At 39.5% G+C, this 19,540-nt stretch overlaps 1 protein-coding gene across 3 annotated transcripts in view; it reads right to left on the bottom strand.

Annotated features, from left to right (window-relative positions):
- Positions 1-19,156, bottom strand: part of ABCA2 (ATP binding cassette subfamily A member 2) — a 175,438-nt gene extending 156,282 nt beyond the window's left edge. Inside the window, exons 1-2 of one of the 3 annotated variants that reach the window (XM_072431419.1) lie at positions 18,739-19,156; positions 14,263-14,331 (exon numbers count right to left, since the gene is read on the bottom strand). In XM_072431419.1, coding sequence (XP_072287520.1) covers positions 14,263-14,331; positions 18,739-18,804 — 135 coding nt within the window. In that variant the 5' untranslated portion in view covers positions 18,805-19,156. The remainder of the gene's footprint in view (positions 1-14,262; positions 14,332-18,738) is intronic. The other 2 variants (XM_072431420.1, XM_072431422.1) reach the window with 2 other exon arrangements.
- Between the last annotated feature and the right edge of the window lie 384 nt (positions 19,157-19,540).

Genomic DNA, 19,540 nt, shown 5'->3' with positions numbered 1-19,540 from the left:
CATTACAGTATAGAGACAAAGTATTACATATACAATAAATCTTTTTTTTTCCCTTTATGGTAATGTATTGATGTTTTCTAAACTAAAATTATACATTTGTGAAGTAAGATATTAAAATATATAGCAGAACACAATCTAAACTAGCACATGCAGTACATATTTATACATTTTTGAATGTATAAGCATGTTTAATCAAGTACATAAAAAAACCCACTGATCATGGCAGAAATACTATGAACTCTTAATTTTCTGTTGTGAGCTCACAACATATTGAGTTAGACTGAAATAGAAAGTAATGGTGTCGTTTCTGACAAGTTGCTAAATTAAAAAACACTTCCCATCTTCACAATATGAGAAGAGAAGTTCTGAGGTCCATTAGCCTCCTTTGGATAACAAAATCAGAAATAACCCCCTCCATCTACAATCTCATCAGTCACATGAACTGTACCTCTGACGTGGATTTGGAGGGAAACCATAGGACCTAGAATTGGTAGTCTAATTACTGTAAATTGAGCTGAATTCATTTGTGTTCCCTCAGACATTAATATGATCTGATTCATGCAAATAAAAATGTCAGAGAGTTCTCTGCTAAGCTGATTGATGTACTTCACAGAGACTCAGTGAGTGATGGGAGTGCAGACATGTATTTCTCCCTGATATATTGCCTCTTTCATGGATGTCCAATGATCACAACAGCCACAGGAGGGCAAGTCTTTTCTAAACAATTGCTTGTTTTCTGCTAAACAAAGTGCTTACTGGGTAACATGGAGTATGTTGAGGCCACCATCAGCATAAATATAAACTGTGTATTGAAGTGGATTATCACTAGAATACATACAACACGTGCCAGCATTACCAAATCACAAATATTTTAAATAAAATTAAAAAAAAAAAAAAAAAAAAAAAAAGAAGACATGGAACAAGTTTTTCTTGTTGCCAAAAATTCATTATTACACAATAATTTAAATAAATAAACTTCCTGCTTGCCATTAAAATGCATTTCTCCCTTGCACAGCTTAACCAAGGATAAGATCACATTGTCCTTCACCATTAAAAATGTTATATGCTATAACCATGAACAGTGGCACTCGACATGATTGCCCTCTGTCCCCTCTCCTGTATAACCTAGTCCTGGATCCACTACTGCGTTTATTGGAGGAAGATCAGGAATTTACAGGGATCAAATTTGGCCTCACAGAAATAAAATAACAGCTTTCGCGGATGATCCGCTTTTATTTATCTCAAATGCTAAAACTGCTCTTCCTGGTACTTTGCGCATTTTTGAGTCGTTCCAATCTATATCGGGGGATACTATAAATTTGATAAGTGAGTGGCACTTCTCCTTTTCCCCCAAACACACACCTGCTTGGAGTTCTCAATTTTCATTTTAATTTGCCAAATCCCACTTCAGGTATCTGTGTGTACTACTCCCAAAAAACCCGGCAAAGATTTACAATCCTAATTTTGTGCAAACTGTGAATTCCATGAAAAAGGATTTTAAGCGATGGGCTTCTCTCACCCTTTCCTTTATGGGAAGAGTATCTTTGATTAAAATGGTCACATTCCCTCGACTTCTGTTCCTATTGCAAGCTCTTCCAATATTTTTGCCCGAACATAACATACGCCATGCAAACTATTTGTTTAGGACCTTTACTTGGGGTGGTAAGCATACTGTGGCTAGTGGTAGGATCTTGCAACAACAAAGAACGTAGGACTTGAGTTACCAGATGGAGCCTTATATAATCGAGCAGCGCTTTTGCACATATTAAAAGACTGGATACATGGTACCTCTTTTTATGCAAATTTTCAGGTAGACTTTTCATTATATTCTCCTTTGGATCCTCTGGCCATTCTCCACACTCACAGGGAACTACTTCCAGTGGAGGTCCAAAATAATCCCTTACCGTTTCTGCAATGGCAATTATGGCACTGTTTACGTAAGTCAGAATCCTGAAATGTACACTGTTCTATATTTTACCCTTAGCGGGAGATGTGGAGTTTGCCTCTGGGTTATCTTCCCCTATACTTGACGATTGGGCCGAGAGGGGTCTGACTTCAGTGAGAATGCTAATCAATCCTACTACCAATAAGGCCTTTTCTTTCCCAGAATAGAGGAAGAGATTCCTTTATTGGCTAACAGTATTTTTCAGTTTATCCAAGCACAGGCTTATGCTGCAAAATTGGCCAGGACTTTATCTCCACATGTCCGCTGCAATCCCCTACATCCTCCAAAGCTATTTCCAAATTTTATGATTTTTTAGAACAGATTTGGATTATTATACCACTAAAACAGGAATGGCGAGGTGGCACCAATATTTTCACCAATTGCTAAAATCTTACAATTGTTTAGAACATCCTGGAAAGCGATACCTACAACCCAGTATCGTGGGATGTTTTTTCGTCTCTTTCAAAAAAAGTTTGGCATTGCTACTTTCAGCGGTAGCAAGGAAAACTATATTGCACTGCTGGTTGGAACCCTCCACCCCAACAATACGTCTTTTTATGGTCAAAATACAAGAATTATTTAGGATGGAATGAGCGGAAACTGCCATACATAAAGAATCCAAAACACAATGTTTCTTTGAAACATGGAAGAGTTTCATTGCTACACCTAATACTCCCACAAAAAAAAAAAAAAATCGTACAATTGTTTTCGACACACCACATGGCACCTGGGAAGGGAGCTGGAAAATGATGCTCGAATAGAAGTTGAATCACTGCTGATGTAAGCACTTATGTTTAAAGATATTACTTTTTGGGTTGCACGTTTTATTATATATATTTTGTAATTGCACTATCATCTGTATGTTGATGACTATTGAAATTTTATTTTGTATTTATTACTGTTTACTGATATATGCCTATTTTTGTGTTATGGTACTTGCACTGTTGTTTATGCCTTAAAAACTCTCTTTTGTAATATCCTGTATATATGACTTCGTGTGTATTACTGTTTATCACTGTTAAACCTTAATAAAAATATTTGAAAAAAAATGTTATATGGGTTTCATGTTATTAGAAAAAATGCAGTATACTGGCTTCAAGCAGACAGATCCTGTCTGGCAGATTTGCAGTTAGATAAGGAGTAAGCCTAAATATAGCCATTATGGGAACCCCAATGTACATTTACAAATGAAAAACTATACATATCAGTACCAGTGTATGTAAAGGTGAAAATAAATTCTTTACAGAAATTTGTAAATTCTCTCCTCAGTTTTAAATATTTATTCTTGCTTAAGAGCTAAAATCACAAGGCGTTTGTTGTATCAGTTATTCTCTTTATCTGTTCAATACTCCTTTATAAATCTGATGACCCTGTGAATATTTGGACTACAGTGATCACTTGTTCCAACAAAACTCATTACTGCCTTATTCCCACAATATGCTGAGCATAAGAAGGGGTTTTCTAAAGGCAGAAACAATTTTGGAGAAAATAGGAACTTGGGCAAAGTGGACAGTCCCAAATGCATGCCATTCTGACACTTTAGGCCCTGGGCAATTGTCCAGTTGCCCTGCTCTAAAACTTCCCCTGACTTGGCACAAAAATCACACAACAAAGGTTCCCTTATAGGGTGGTTGCAGGGGATTTTATAAAACTGGAAATTAACTGGTTCTTCTGACTCTAACACAGTTTTATGTCTCCTGCTGCACTGCCAACTAAAGGAGTTGCTTATTCTCTGACCTTAGTTTTTTAATCAAACATATCTTTTGTGTACAAGCAAGGTATCTTGAAGTTCCATTATATTTTGTTATTCACAGCAGCATACAGAGCTTCCTGGTATACCCTTCCTGTCTGAACTTCCTCCAAGGAGTTGGAGCATAGGGGCTCCCTCCAGTCTCATACTAAGTGCTCTCCAGCATTACTGTGTCTGAGCTTGTATTCTGCTGTTACCAGTGTTGACAGGTTCACAGTGGTATTTCTGGTTTTGCTACAGACACTATTTTCTAAAGGCAGAGAAAAGGAAAGCAAGACATTGCCCTTTTTTTTTGGTTTAGTATACCTCTATTGTAAGGTGACATGCCTCACCATCCCTTGCAAAATGAAACCACTTCCTTGGTATATGTACTGTTTTAACAACCAAAGCTCTGGAAATTTACAATGTGATGTAAGTATGCTAGATTTTGCACTGGGTGTTTGACTTTTAACACTGCCTTCCATATAGAAAGGCATGGAGTCTCCTTTGCTGAAAATTCTGCAATCCAGACAAGAGTTGGGTTTGCACACCCCCTCCAGACACAGCAATCTATGAAGACTATCAATGCATAAAAAGCATCACCAATGCAAGTAACCTGTGGCAGCATTTTGGGACTATACCTATACAGTTAGTCATTATTTTATCATTTTCATCTACCGTCCAAAACACAACCTCTGCTATACTAATCACAAAAAGTCATACTTATACTTATGACTTTTTGTGATTCATCACTTTAGGCACTTCATACCCTAGTGTCCAGGACATTACCCAAGCATAACTCCTTCTCTAGAATTCCCTTCTACGTACCATTTGGACTACAACTCTTGAAACTTCAAAGATCCAGACCTAGATAGGGGTTAGGAAGAAAGTGAACCCCAATGCAGCTCAAAAATGAAATGCACAGGAGCATTAAGCGACTATCCCTGCAATTAAAGTGCTAATTTACTTTAATTTTTCAGCCTGTTATCTGTGCATATGAATTAGTGTAGGGGTCTGCCTTTTTCTATCTGCTTGCTGACGTGTAACTTTGTAAATATCAAATAAAGTTGTTGAAGTTTTCCTGCCCCTGATAGTGGCTTGGGAAACCCCTTCAGGAGTTAGAGAAATGCAGGAGATACTCCGGTTTCCTCCCACATCCCAAAAACATGCAGTTAGGTTAATTGGCTTCTCCCTAACAATTGACCTTAGACTACATTAATCACATATGACTATGGTAGGGAAATTAGATTGTGAGCTCCTCTGAGGGACAGTTAGTGACACGACTATGGAGTTTGTACAGCGCTGCGTAATATGATGGCACTATATAAATACTGTATAATAATAATAATAATTAACTAATGCAACTTCCGTTGTCCCACAAATGGCTATCTATTTCTCTACTTACTACAGCCTACAAATTTCTGGAAACTCATTACATTGCTAATTTTTATATTCCATCCACAATGCATAATATGCTACTAACTATCACTCAGAATTTTACATGCAGGACCCTTCTTCAGCTTTACTTTTGGAATTATATTCTACATGTGAAACAGGGTTCCAAATTTTGAAACAAATTCCAGCATATAATGTTTGCTAGCCTAGTCTTCAAGCACAAATCCCAAACAGCTTAACTTTAATATTTTAAAAAACATGCCATCAACTAATACATATTGTTCTTCATAATTTATCTGTATTATCTGGTTATAATATTTATTTCTTTGTAATGAGGCATAATGGTGCTACAAAAAAAACAAAATAAAAAAATGTTACTGTTAATGTTGTGCATTTTCAGGCAATAAGTTCTAAGTTATTACTGTAATAACGGTTTAAAATGAATTTGCATTTATCTGACCATTTCAAACTTGGATCCTGTCTTGCCTTGCTTTGGTGCTTCTTTTCTAAATCTAGATGTTGGTGTAAGCAATTAGGCAGGAAAAGTGGGTAATAAAAAAAATTCTGCTTTTACCGAGATGGCATTATATGAAAAGTAAGGTATAGTGACTGGGTTTCCCTATAGAAAATAATAATAAATAAAATATCCTTTTTGCCTGTGCAGTTTGACCTAAAATAACCTCCACCTCCTTCCCCCCTAAATTGAGTCTTGACCATGGCCTGCATGAGTCTTTAAAGTTCTTAGCCATATATGTGCAGTCAGTCTTAAAGGCTTCTTTGGGGCCATCTTCTGATATGCAGGGTCACTTAGAAGATAGCCCTGTAGATAAAGAAGGATCAAATGTGCCAAAACAATTTCTTGGTTGCTCTGAGAATTTTTCAGCCAATTTAGGCACAAATGGAAAGGGTGGGCGTTTCTTCAGGTTAGGGAAGGCAGGAACTTTAACTTTGCTTATCTAAAAAATATAGTTACCTTGAACTGTAGCAGTTGCTAATTTGCAAATCTACATTGCTGTTCATTAAACAAAAAGAGGGGAAAAAAATAGCCCTACAAAATAACAAAACATAAAAACGCACAACATAAACCCACACATGTGCCCGCTGCAATACACTTTACTCTTTAGGTATTGCTGACAAAGCACAGTTAGCCAAACAATCAGTCATTTTAGTCATTCAGACATGACCTATAAATAAAAGGGAAAAAGTAATGCACAGCTCGTTATATTTGCAGAGCCGATATAGCTAGGTTCATTATATTATATAACACCTAATGAAAAGATTTTTAGCATCAAACGGATTTCATATATACAGTATATAGTCACAGGATTCCTTGGTGCATGGTAATATTCCTATATCGTATATTAGCCTATATGAAGCTGATAAGAGGACACCAAGGTATGTAATATCCTATATATAAAATATTTAGCTAATAAGCTACAGGTGTTTACTAAACATGGGCCTGATTCTATAAGGCTGGCCTAAGGGAGAAGCAGAATGTGGCAGCTGCTGTGAAAACAAGTATGGAGTCCCTGGAGGCCTCCAAAACAAACATGACAAACATTAACCACCTTGCAGTTAAGCCCGACCTTCGCTCGGGCAAAAAAAAACTGCAAGGATGGTTAAGCCCGAGATTTTGTACATCCATACTTACCTGGTCCCCCTGTGCTCATCCAGCGTCGTCCTCCATCGATCATCGTCCGCCGATCTCTCCAGCGTCGGGTGCCTTCGTCGGGTGACAGCGGGACCGGTAAGAAGCCGGCCGGCATCTTACCTGGACCCGCTCATCGTCCCACGTCGTCCTCGCTCCAGCGCCGGATGATCTCTGCAGGGAGAAGCCGTCCGGCGGAGAAAAAAAAAAACGGACGGCTTCTCCCTGCGTGCGTGATGACGTCGGCGCGTGTGCGGGAAATTCAAACTGAAACTCATTCATTCATTTTGTATTGGATTCAATACAAACTCCTGTATTGAATCCAATACAAAATGATTCAAATAAATACAAAGTTTGTAATTGGTAAATTCAAACTGTCATTTTGTATTGGATTGGATACAAACTCCCGTATCCAATCCAATACAAAAAAATTCAAAACAAACTCCAATAAATACAGAATCAAAGTTTTAAAAATTGCCACACTAGGGAGGTGTTTTAGAATAATATAGTACTTTACAATATACAGAGTTACTGCTTTTTCAGTATTTATGATTTGTTTACATTGCTGATTTTTGTGTTTTTCCTTTAATTTTATTAAAAGTATTTTTTTTTTTTACATGATTGTGTGTTTCAAACATTTTTTATATTCATATTATCTACTAGAACCCTTGTTCGGACATATTTCTGTAAGTTACAGGTCTTCAATTTAAAAAAAAATTTCATGAAAAACAGTGGATCACTTTTGGTACAGAAATCTAGACCTCAGTGTAACGCTCAGGTGGTTAATATTGTAAGTATACGCTGGTTTAGGTTAAATATTCTAGCAAATGTTTTATTAGCTGTTCCACTACTGTTATATTTTTAAGGCTGTTTCTGTATGAAAAAAACATTTGAGTGAATTCTTATCACATCAAAAACCTACACAGCCACCATACTACTGTTTTTTTTATCCTTAGGAACTTGGTATTGAAGGTACGTGCATTAGAAGGGATATAATACTTGCCTTTCTGGCAGCCCTTGTCGTCTTGCCTTCCCATGGTTACAGGTCTGTAGTCTCAGCCAGTCACAGCAATGCCTGTGTACCCTTCCGTGTTGCATCATTATTCTATCATCGTGTCCCTGGTTACATCAGCCAAAAAGGAATCAAGAGGGGTCAGATAAAAAAAATGGGGCATTTTAGGGTCAATGGGCTTTAGATTCTCCAGAAAGTGTCAAATTCCTAAAGAAAAGTTGGTGGAGGCTGCAATGTTAGAACAAACTGATAGGAGACTAAGGCCAACAAAGAGGCAAGTATAAGAGCTCTTCAAATGCAGGTGCCCATTTCGGGTTTTCATTTATCCTTATGAGGTTACTTTAAAGAGACAAGCTTAAAAAAATACAAAATACAGGTAAAACACAGGAAAATAAGTTCCTTATATATTAAGTCTTTGTACTTGCTAACAAATGTGAGTTCTTCAGGAAGAATCAGTTCACTGGGACGACCAACCCTTTACCTTCCCTGGGAGCATCCAATAATTTTCTGTTGATCTGGCTCCCCCATCTTCAACATAATCTTCTATATAGCTGCCAGAGTTGAAAGGGAATTTTAAAAAATTACCCATTCTCAACCAGTGTTTTGTGAAACCCTAGGGTTCCTCCAGATGTTGCTTGGGGTTCCTTAAGCTGTTGGTGATTGACCTTCCATTGGATGTTATATGCCAAGTTTTGGGTCCACCACCACTTGGCAGAACTAGTGGCAATTTGCCAATGATCTTTTTAGCTGTCTGTTAAAGAAGATATTTGAAATACCACTTGCTTCACTCAATGACCAACATTGTAAGTAAGTATTCTTCTCACTGACCCCCTCCCAATACTTTTTACTAGGGTTCCCCAAGACCTGAAAAATATTTCAAGGGTTCTTCTGTGGTATAAAAGGGTTCCTCTGTGGGAGTAAAAACTTTTAGTCTTCCAGAGCTTATCATGGCACATTCAAGATGGCGGTCAGCAGTCTACACTGGCTTTTACAGGTAAAATAAATATCCAAAAAAATACAATAAATGAACATACAATCTTATGGTAACATTTTTGTTGAAACAATGACCTCTTTATACGTAAGCTCCAATGAGAGAAATGCATTGGTTATCTTCCCTTAATGCTTACCTTTTGGCTCAGGTACATACAGAAAGCAAATCCTCATTTGCAATTTGATTGGAACAGTTTTTTATAATGAACAGACCTCATGTGATTAGCATAAGGGCCATGTCAGTACTGCAGTGAATCACAACATTATGTCACAAGTTCAACTGCAGCTGCAGCAACATGCAAATGTGTTATCTGCAGTGAGGTTTGCAGCAGCTGTTCACTATGTCTAGGGAGAGGCCAACCGTATGGTTATTCATCACAGGCCTAACATAATAAACTCTTGATAGAATTTTAGGTTAACTAACATATTTTGTAAGAGTGGATAAAGGAGAACAGACAATAATGCAGTCAGTTGCTTAATAATCTGCAGATTACAGGTTCCTAACCCAGCAGTGATTACTGCCTGCAGATAATAGCCCTGAATTGCCAATCCATGGAAAAATTTTTCAGAATTCCATTTGCCAGGTGCAACTGACCAAACCAGGCCACTCACTAGCCTAATCAAACAATACAAACAAAAAAAACATTACCATTTTTTTGTATAGAAAAAAAAAATTAGCATTAATATGGATGACGGGGCCTTTTGCACCTGTCCAGTTATCAAGGCCACTTGCAACCAAACAGTAGAAAAGATTTGTTGAAGAAGGTGCTGCAGGCTATCACGGTATATAGAGGAAACCAAGCTACAGTTTTTAATATGGGCGAGTACTATACAGTTAAAAAAATGCATCTTTTTTATTCTGAAGTTGTTGCTCATTCAAAACACTTTAGAATGGGCAAAGCACAAGCTCAAATTAATGTAAATTATCTCATTGATATAGATCAATATGAAAATGTATTTCTTTGCATATTTTCCAATTATCCATGTGCATTCCAAAGCTGAAAAAAGAAAGATTTACCTATTTTTAAAATTTAAAATATTGGGGTTAGTATAATATGGTATTGTTAACATTGTTTAATTTAAGTGGACCCTTCCAGAAAAAAAAAATCACCAATGTTTTCTGTGTTACAATTGTGGATGGATTGCAGTGGTTTTATTTGTAATTTTTTTTTTAATTTACTTTTACTTATTTCAGTAAAGACAGTATGTGGTGTATGTCTCATTCTCCCCCTAACCTTTTCTGCTTTGTGGCGGTGTGCAATATCAGTACAGCACTTATGGCTGATGTGGCTTAGCTTTTTTGCAATGATTCATGGTATTCTCTTGTTCCACAAAAGGAGCACAGGCAGCATTTATGATTATTTTTAGCTGGAGACACCACCAATTACAGCGTTTCCTTTTGCAAGCCGACAACACTAAGCCATTACCTCACAATTACAAACAGCAATGTCAGCCTTCAAAGGAAAGTGAATATCTGTGAATGGCAGGCTCTTTTACTAAGAATGATCATAAACAAATAAATAAATTCATTGAACTATTTACAGTACTGTGTAATACTTCCTTTTACTATGTTTTATTGTCAAGTTTAAATTCTAATGATCAGTCCACTTTAATTCTTAAAGGCAGCTGTACATGACAGGGCTACAACTACAAAATAAATATGAAAATACCTTTTACAATTTTTACTAGACAGAATAAAACTCCAGAAATAATTCTCCTTCAGACATCCTGAATGAACTAGCAACTGAAGTGCACAGTATCCATATTATCTCAATCATGACCTATTTATGTCTGTGTGCTTCATATATACATTCAGAATCTGGCTCACATGCTCTGGCTTAATATATATGTATCATCTCTTGGGGATAAAAGTCACGCTGAGCCAGCCTATCATATCCCACAAAAATTTGAAATGCAGCGATGGAATTGGTGTCATCGCAGCTTGGCCTAATTTTTCATAGCGTCTAAAAAAAGGAATGTTTGTAGTACCCCACTACGTGCCACCTTTAAAGGTAAACTAGGATATTTTTTTTAACATACAAATTGTGATTAATAAATATTTAATTGTAGTAGTTTTATACACTTTCAGTTATCAGTTGGCTGCTTTTTTATGTATTTTGATAATTGTATTTCACATATATGATTTTGTGAATGCTCTATCTAGTGGCCATCTAGAGATCACAAAATGTAATTACTAAATCTAATTAGAGGAGAACTGCAACAATGCTAAAAAGATGAGTAACAGTCATTTCTAAACAGAATTTTACATTTTAATAAGCTTGCTATTCCCTAACTATTAGCGTATTTCTGCAACACTGGAGACTCTTAGAAGCCCAGTTACAGTAGGCTACCAAAGGACAGAGTAACAAATGATCTATGGCATTTAACATTTAACGAATGGCTCACTATGGACACAAGTAATACTTAGATGATCACATAAGGCTCCAGTCATGTGCAAATGATTGTTATAGGTTGTTAATGCACATTTTTTGTAGCTTCCTTTAAATAAACTTAATGATTTGAACAATATGACTGAGTTTCTAAATTCTCCTCTGACACTTTTAGGTAACGGCAGTTAAAAATTAAGATCTCATAATTAAAGTCCTGTGATAACCCAGTTATGACTTACAGATGCTGTAGCCAGATGGTAAAAAAGGGGGTGTGGCAAAACACAGCAAATTTAGTGCTCCCAGTTGTTTATGTCATGGGTATCCAGTAACCTCTTATTGTTTCAGTGTTCTACCTTCTCCCAATTATTTTTTACAACTATGTAATGTCTGTTACGTTAGTATATCCATTTTTTCTATTCTATGTATTTTGCCACAACTGTCCTATGCCGTGTATTGTGACCCAACTTACTAGTGTTCTAAGTTCTAAGAGTGTAATCCTTTGTAGTAGTGTAATAGTATAATGAATGTGGTGTAACAAGTTATGAGCTAAGCCTATTACCAGCAAAAAACATTTACCCCTTCTGAGTGACTCCTGGCAAATGCTAGGCACCTAGGATTGGTAACAGGCGGTAAATGCTGGCCACCTAGAATTGGTAACAGGCGGTAAATTCTAGGCATCTAGGATTGGTAACAGGCCATAAGTGCTGGGCACCTAGGATTGGTAACAGGCCATAAGTGCTGGGCACCTAGGATTGGTAACAGGCGGTAAGTTCTAGGCACCTAGGATTGGTAACAGGTGGTAAGTGCTGGGCACCTAGGATTGGTAACAGGCGGTAAATGCTGGCCACCTAGAATTGGTAACAGGCGGTAAATTCTAGGCATCTAGGATTGGTAACAGGACATAAGTGCTGGGCACCTAGGATTGGTACCAGGCGGTAAGTGCTAGGCCCCTAGGATTGGTAACAGGCGGTAAATTCTAAGCACCTAGGATTGGTAACAGGCGGTAAGTGCTGGTCACCTAGGATTGGTAACAGACGGTAAGTGCTGGGCTTTTTCAGAGCTAGAAGTTTTTTTAAGCAGCAGTGGTTCCTGGCATGAGGAATGGACAAATGTAACCTTACTGCCGGTGTGAATTCAGCCTAACTTCAGATGTGCTCCTGTGTCTATATTTAGTTAAAGGGAACTTTTGTGAAAACATTTTTCACTTGATTCTTTTACAAAATTAGCCCAGCAGGCCCATACTGGCCCAGCTTCCACCTTCTCTCTGATGCTCACTTGTACGTCCAATGCTGCTTGCACTGCGCATTCATGAGATTGAACACTTTTTTTTACATTATAAGAAATCCTCACAGTTTGTGACATTTATCCGCAGTGTGTAATGTCATCGGCAGCGTAGTGTGATAGCAATGTGAGTGTAAAAGCTGCTTGTCATATTCTGCAGCCTAACAACTCGCTGTGTTCAAACCTTCAGACCTCCTAAACTGTTGGTTGTATTAACTTGAAATTTTTAAGGTACACATGGAGGCATAGGAAACTGAAACTGTAGGTGCAAGTGGGGGACACTTGTGACTAAACCTTTTTTAAAACGTAATTAGTATGGCGTTATGAGAACATAAATCTCTACCTAGTAAAATGTGCTGCCTGCTCTGTTACACAAATCTGTCAGCATCTTACCTCAAACCCCAATTTCTCCAGAGTTAAGAGGTGCAGGGAAACAAAAATATAGGTGGAAGTGGGAGACAGGTGTGGCGATCACCTTTCATCACCATGGCATCAACAAAAAAAACTGTTCATCAAAATGCACTTCCTTGTTACACATGACTGTAACCTTCCTGTACCTCAACAACATTTAGTGGGCAGAGATCATTTTCCAATGATGCCATAGTGATGAAGTTTTAGGGGATGTTAGTCACAGATGTTCCCCACTTGTACCTATATTTTTGGTTTCTTACACCTCCCCATTCCCCGATTAAAGTTCAGAATGTTAGATAAGTGGACAGGAATGTGTAACAGGGCAGGAAAGCCTATTTTGATGGGCAGAGTGATTTATGTTCTAATGATGCTGTAGTAATGAGATTGTAAGGGGAGAATGTGCCCGCCACTTGCACCTATATTTTCAGTTTTGTACCCCAGAGAAATTGGTGTACAAAGAAGAGAAGTAGACAGTAGTTTCATAGGTATAGATTTGTGACAGGTTGGTATATATTTAGGGGCCCCACCCCAATGCTCCTTGCTATGTTAGTGGCTCCGGGGTCCCCAATTTGCATTTTCAATTTAGGACTCCTAGTTGCACTTTCCTCTGAAACAGCAACCCCAATGTTCAATTTTCAATGAAATTGTAATAACTAGTATCTATGAGGGTCCCCTGTACACCCGGAAAATTACAGGTCATTGTGACATACAGTTTAGGAGATATGAAGGTTTGTACACACAGAGCTGTGAGGATGCAGAATTCACACGCAGAGCTAGAGGTGGATATATTTCACAGGCAGAGCTCGTGCTATGAGATGGGGCCGGGGCTGCCTGTGTCTCCTTCACATGAAGGCTGAACTGTGTGTGCTCACCTCTCATCGGCAGCAATCCTCTGAACGGATGACACACAGCAGCCTCAGTGAGATCTGTGCAGCTGAGGATGAGAGCTGCCGAGAGCTGGGCGGGGTATTCAAATCAGCCGGGCGGAGCAACCGGCTAAAAACCTCTGGGGGGAACTATGACATAGATATGCAATGTTATGGAGACCAGGAAAGTGAAATCACTGTGCAAAACTAATATGTAAAACAAACAGTTTCCTTTTTACTTTGGCTGGATTTAGCTCCCACTTCAAAGAAGTTGGTGGGATATTTTGATGATGCAGCAAAGTCAGGTGAAATATATGAATTCTATTTAGAAGGTCCATAAACCCCAGCATATCAGGTGTCCCCAAGTGCCAAAGGAAGTTTAGTACATGTTAATTATTTTTGTAGCCAGCAACCCAAAAAAGCAACGGAAAACAAACAATACAAAAATGGAATCCAATACACAGATAAGAGGAACATTAATGCACCTACTCTGATATAGTATGTTAAGATAGTAAACCCTACCCAAACACATAGTCATCTTTCTTTTTTCATTCTGATTTCCACCAGAATAGGTGGTGCCAGTTGGTAGATTTACCTTCATCTCTTCTCTTGATGTAAGGCCTTGAACTTTCATATCACTTTCTGTCCTGATGACAATGGTTTCCTAAACAAAATGTGATGGTGAATCTCCCCAGTAGGGACACAGACCGTAAGAAAACTTAATCTAAAAATAAGAGAAAAGATTTTGGGGATACACTTTAGGGGGGATACAAAGGACAAATGCCCAAAGCAAGCTGGAGTCACTTAACATGAACATTACTAATTTCTTGGCAGCTAAAACAATACCTTTATATGTGTTTCATGTGCACATGGAGCCAGTTGGCTGCAGCCGTCTTCAACCTTGGCTGTATGTGATCTACAAAGTCCTATCCAATATATAAAGCCTTCTGCAACACATGCAATGGTGTATCTAATGTGCAGATGGTGCAGAAGTGCAGCTGCCAAGTCTTCATTGAACTGCCAGTGCGATGTAATAAGCCTGGTGGAATTCCCTTGATACAGAAACCGGGGAGCCAGGCTAGGCTGCCCATATAGTGTCAATGACATGCCCAGTCTTCTCTGTCCACAGTCTTCTCAAACCCCAACCGCCATTGACTGGAGCTGGCTTATTACAAGGGAGGAAGTGGGGCGGTGCCATCTGTGAGATTAACCCCACTGTCACCACAAGACCTGTCCCGAACATGTTAATGGGTGTAAATTAATATCTTACGTAAATAAAACATTGATGCATGTAGAGAAAATGAGTTTGTTTTTCTAAGCAGCCTTTAAGCTAAACTCCAGGGTTACATAAAATACACAAATAATAAAGCTACATAATCCTTGATATATCATGCCAGCAGTGTAAATACTTGAGTTTAATACCCTAATATTGTATTAGCCTATTGTAATCCCTGTACAGCAGAGCTCCGATTGTGGGACAGGGAAGTGGCAAATGAAGCCAAAACTTTGAGCTGACCTGAAAAGAGAATTGACAGAGAGATAAGCTCATCAGTAAGCTGCTTCTTATTTCACTATTCAATTACAAGCTGAGGAAAGGAGAAGACCTGCAAATGTAACCTAACTGCAGCAAGCAAAGCACTCCGTCCTGCCAGACAAGGTTGTGATGTGGAGTAGAGCTGTAAAAGTCCAAGACTTGGTAGACAGTTTACTAATACGAAGCATCTTTGTGTGATAACCATTTACAGGAAATAACATGCAGAGGATGGTGCAACTAAGAGTGAAGATAGTGGGGAGGTCTTAGGCCAATATAGGAGGCAGGGCATGGTGAGGCTAAGAGAAGTGCTAAGGGTGCATGGCTAACAAAGTAGGTGGGAAATGGGGCAACAAAGTGAGGAGGTAGGGGCTACATGGCTGATTGAGAAGACAGGGTATGGGGCAGTTATAAGAGGAGGTAGAGGCTGCATGGTTAATAGATGATGAAGGGTATGGGGTGGCTAAGAAAGGAGGTACAGGCTGCAAGGCTAATAGAGGATGAAGGATATGGGGTGGCTAAGAAAGGAGGTAGGGGATTGCTTTGCTAATATAAGAGGCGGATATAGGGCAGCTAAAAGAAGCTAGAGGGCTGCATGGCAAATTGAGGAGGCAGAGTAGGGGGCAGTAAGGAATGAAAGTAGAGGGCTGCATGTTTAATCGAAGAGACAGGGTGTGGGGCAGCTAAGAGAGGAAGTTAGGGGCTGCCAGTCTAATAGAGGAGGCAGGGTATGGGACAGCTAAGTAGGAAGGAAGGTGGTTGCATGGATAATACAGGAGGCATGGTTTGGGGCAGCTAAGAGAGGTTGAGGTAGGGGACAGCGAGGTTGAGGTAGGGGACAGCGAGGCTAAAAGAGAAGGAAGGGGATAGCACAGCTAATAAAAGGATAAAGGCTGCATGGGTAAAATAAGAGACAGGATGGTGCAGCTAGGACAGTAGCCAGGGCAAAACTAAAGCTGTTCCCCACTCACATACACTGCAATGTCCTCTAGATTTACCACTAACTGTACTATTTAGATAGGCCTTCACACTTACGATTCTTCTTGTTGGCAAATAGGAAGGAAGTTGTACAGTTAGATTGTAATGTGTGTTGTCAGCTTAGGAGAGCTGGTGAAAGACAGTGCAGATAAGAGAAGCAGCAGAAGAATGCAGCAGCGGTGGATACAAATAGAAGACTGCAGCAGATTACACAACCACAAGAAGATCACCACAGGGAAAAGAGCTGCAGAATACACAGATAACTAATGATTTTGGGAAGACATATATGATATGGAGGAGAGAGACTCAGAGGAAAGAGGAGAAAGGATGAAAGAGTAGGACAAAAAAAACACACACACACAGAGACAGCAGAGAGGGAGCCAGAGATGACAGAGACAGCAGATCATTGTGGAGTAGTAGAATATACAGGTGGGAACACTAACATACCAATAAGAGGTACCAAAAAAAGGAAAGAGGAGGAATATATACAAGTAAGAGACAGCCAGAATGAAGTTCAGCACACATGAACTGTAGCATTTTCAGGTAGGAGACAGTCAGGAAAGCCTGTATCACTGTCTGTATTAGTCTGTCATTTGCAATCCCTATTTAATGTACAGTGCTGCGTAATATGTTGGCGCTATATAAATCCTGTTTATTAATAATAAAGCAATCAAATGTATTAGCATAAAAAGGAAAAGGGTAGCAAGGAAGCCAACTGCTTCTGATGAAACAGATAAAATATAGTGAGCAGAGGAAATATAAGTAAGCAGCAGAATGAACACTGTGGGATCAGAGTGCACTGTATACAGGTGCATACAGAGTGCAGAAAAACAACACTAGTATAAAACTGCCAGTACAGGAAAGGTAAAAGACAGGTTTATAAAGTCCAAGGATACATGGAGAAGAAGACTATAGGAAAGGGTGCAGCTGCACTGGTATCCCAGTATAAGATTACACAGTAGAAGGTTATGAAAGTAAGAGATAGCAAGGGTGGGGAAGAGAGCATGCACAGGTGTGAGACAGCAGAGGTAAATTAGCAAGCATCACATGCAGGTAAGAGACAGCAAGGTTGGAGCAGTGATCAGCGCATTCAGGTAAGGACAGAATAAACAACAGTTTTTAGAATCGGGACAACAGAGATGGAGTAAAGAGCAGTATAAGGGTTAGAGACAGTAGGGATAGATTAGAGAGCATTATTCACATTAGAGACTGAGTAACAAGAAGTATTAAACTGAGAGACAATAGGTATGGATTAGAGAGCAGTATTATGGTTAGATACAGAAGGGATGGAATAGAAAAAGGTATTCAGATCAGAGAGAGTAAGGATGTGGTAGAGAGAAGTATCCAGGTCAGAGAAAATAGGAAAGCAGTAGAGCAGAGTTTTACAATTAGGGACAGTAGGAATGGAGTGTGGAGCAGTATTATGATTACAGAAAGTAGGAATGGAGTAGAGAAAGTATTAAGGTTAGGGAAAGTAGCAATGGAGTAGAAGGAAGTTTTAGAATTAGAGACAGTAGGTATGGGAGTAAGGAGCAAATAAAGCATTTGGATTTTAAATATTCATATCCAATAAGGATGATTGAAAGGGCAGAATATTGAAAGGTATGTGCAGCGTTTTGGGACTTCCGGTTGACCAATCAGTAATTTGTGTGAATAGGTTGGTAAGTAACAGCACGGATAGAGAGTACATACACAGGTAACAGACAACAGGGATAGAGTAGAGATCATGCAGAAGTAAAAGACTGTAGAGAGCACACAGAGCAGGAATGGGCACGAGAGCGCAAAGACAGCAGCGTGCACACAGGTAAGAGACAGCAGGGATGGAGAAGTCATCACATGCAGATAAGAGACAGCAGTAAAAGAAAGATTACTAGTATTTGGACTATACATTTGAATAGGAGGTAGCAGAGAGCACACACACACAGGTGAGAGACAACAAGAAAGAAGTATGACAGCAATGCAGGTAAGAAACATCAGCAAAAGATTGCTAACCATTAGAATATGCAAATAACTGACTGCAGGGATGGAGTGGACAGCACATGCAGGAAAGAGAAATCACCAAGCATCAGATGGTACAAAAGATGACAAGAACCTAGATTATCTATTTACACGACACTGGGATAAAAGGGGACCCCACAAGAATACCCGACTAACACTGCCATCCCTGGGTACCATCAACCAGCTGGGGAAACCTATATTTGAAGCAACACTCAGAACCACACACAGTGTATAGCAAGTGTAAACCAAGATGGCAGGTAAGACAAACCAGGTCAAAGAGACGCAGCAAGTTCCCTGGCTGCGCCCTGTTGCTGCTGACATTTGTCACCCTGCAACATATACTGGGTGTCTCGCGCTGGTGAGGTCACCGTCGTTATTCTGCCAGACCCAGGTATCCAACCATCTTGCCCACTAGGAGTCAGTGAGCACGGTTACACCGTACAATGATAGCTGCCTCAACCCTCCACCATATAACTTCTACCAGGTAGGCCCATGCTGCTGCCGCACCGCTTTAACACACTGAAACTTTAGATTACCCTTACTGATGGAATACTAGACACTTACCGGGCTCCTACGTTTTAGGGTGACATTTTTCCAGAGCAGAAGGTGCAGTTGGTGCAGAAAACCCATGGTAAGAATCGGTTGCTGATGGCCCCTTTTTCTCCAATCTGTAACCTTTTATACCAGCTGGTCATTTAAAGGAGTGAGATGGTGTTGGGGTGCCCATTCAAGATTCTGAAGCCAGGTTCATTGCACTCTTCAGCGCACACAGGATCCACGTCTGCTGTATACAACAGAACACTACAATGGATTGTGGGGGGGGGGGGGGAGGTCCCCGGAGGGAACAATGCAACGAAGCCAATGACACCCCTTTCCCCGTGTACCAGGTCACGCTACAGAGTCTAAAAGTGGCACACTGACCAGCAGTCAGTCGAGTTCTGCGGTCTGGATAGCAATCAGCTGTGTTTTCATCTCTTTTACAGCCTCCTCCTCTGCTGCATTGAGCTACATTCTCTGCCAGTCTGACTAGGCCCTGCCTACATTTAAAGGAGCAAGCCTTCTCTATTCTGCACAAACAGGGGCTGACAAATGCTCGACCTCATTCATTAATGTCATTCAGTGCAATTGATTGACGGACTCAGGATCTACAATCTTGTGCCTGGGACCCACACCCTAACACCATGACGTTTGGTTTGTAAATCATAGTGTATCAGAAATGATTGCCTTGATAAATGTTCCCTTTATTTGTCATCCTTAAATTGCTGCACAATATATGTCAGGGTGACAATGCAGCAGCAGGACTGGGGGAGAGTTGTCACACCATAACGGGAAGTGCCTAAATTAGTACCTTCATAACAGAATCACC

This window comes from Pyxicephalus adspersus, chromosome Z (assembly GCF_032062135.1).
Source record: "Pyxicephalus adspersus chromosome Z, UCB_Pads_2.0, whole genome shotgun sequence".
In the NCBI taxonomy this organism is placed as follows: domain Eukaryota; kingdom Metazoa; phylum Chordata; class Amphibia; order Anura; family Pyxicephalidae; genus Pyxicephalus; species Pyxicephalus adspersus.
The sequence above is the reverse complement of the archived record's forward strand: the minus strand, read 5'-3'. Positions and strand labels throughout refer to the sequence as shown.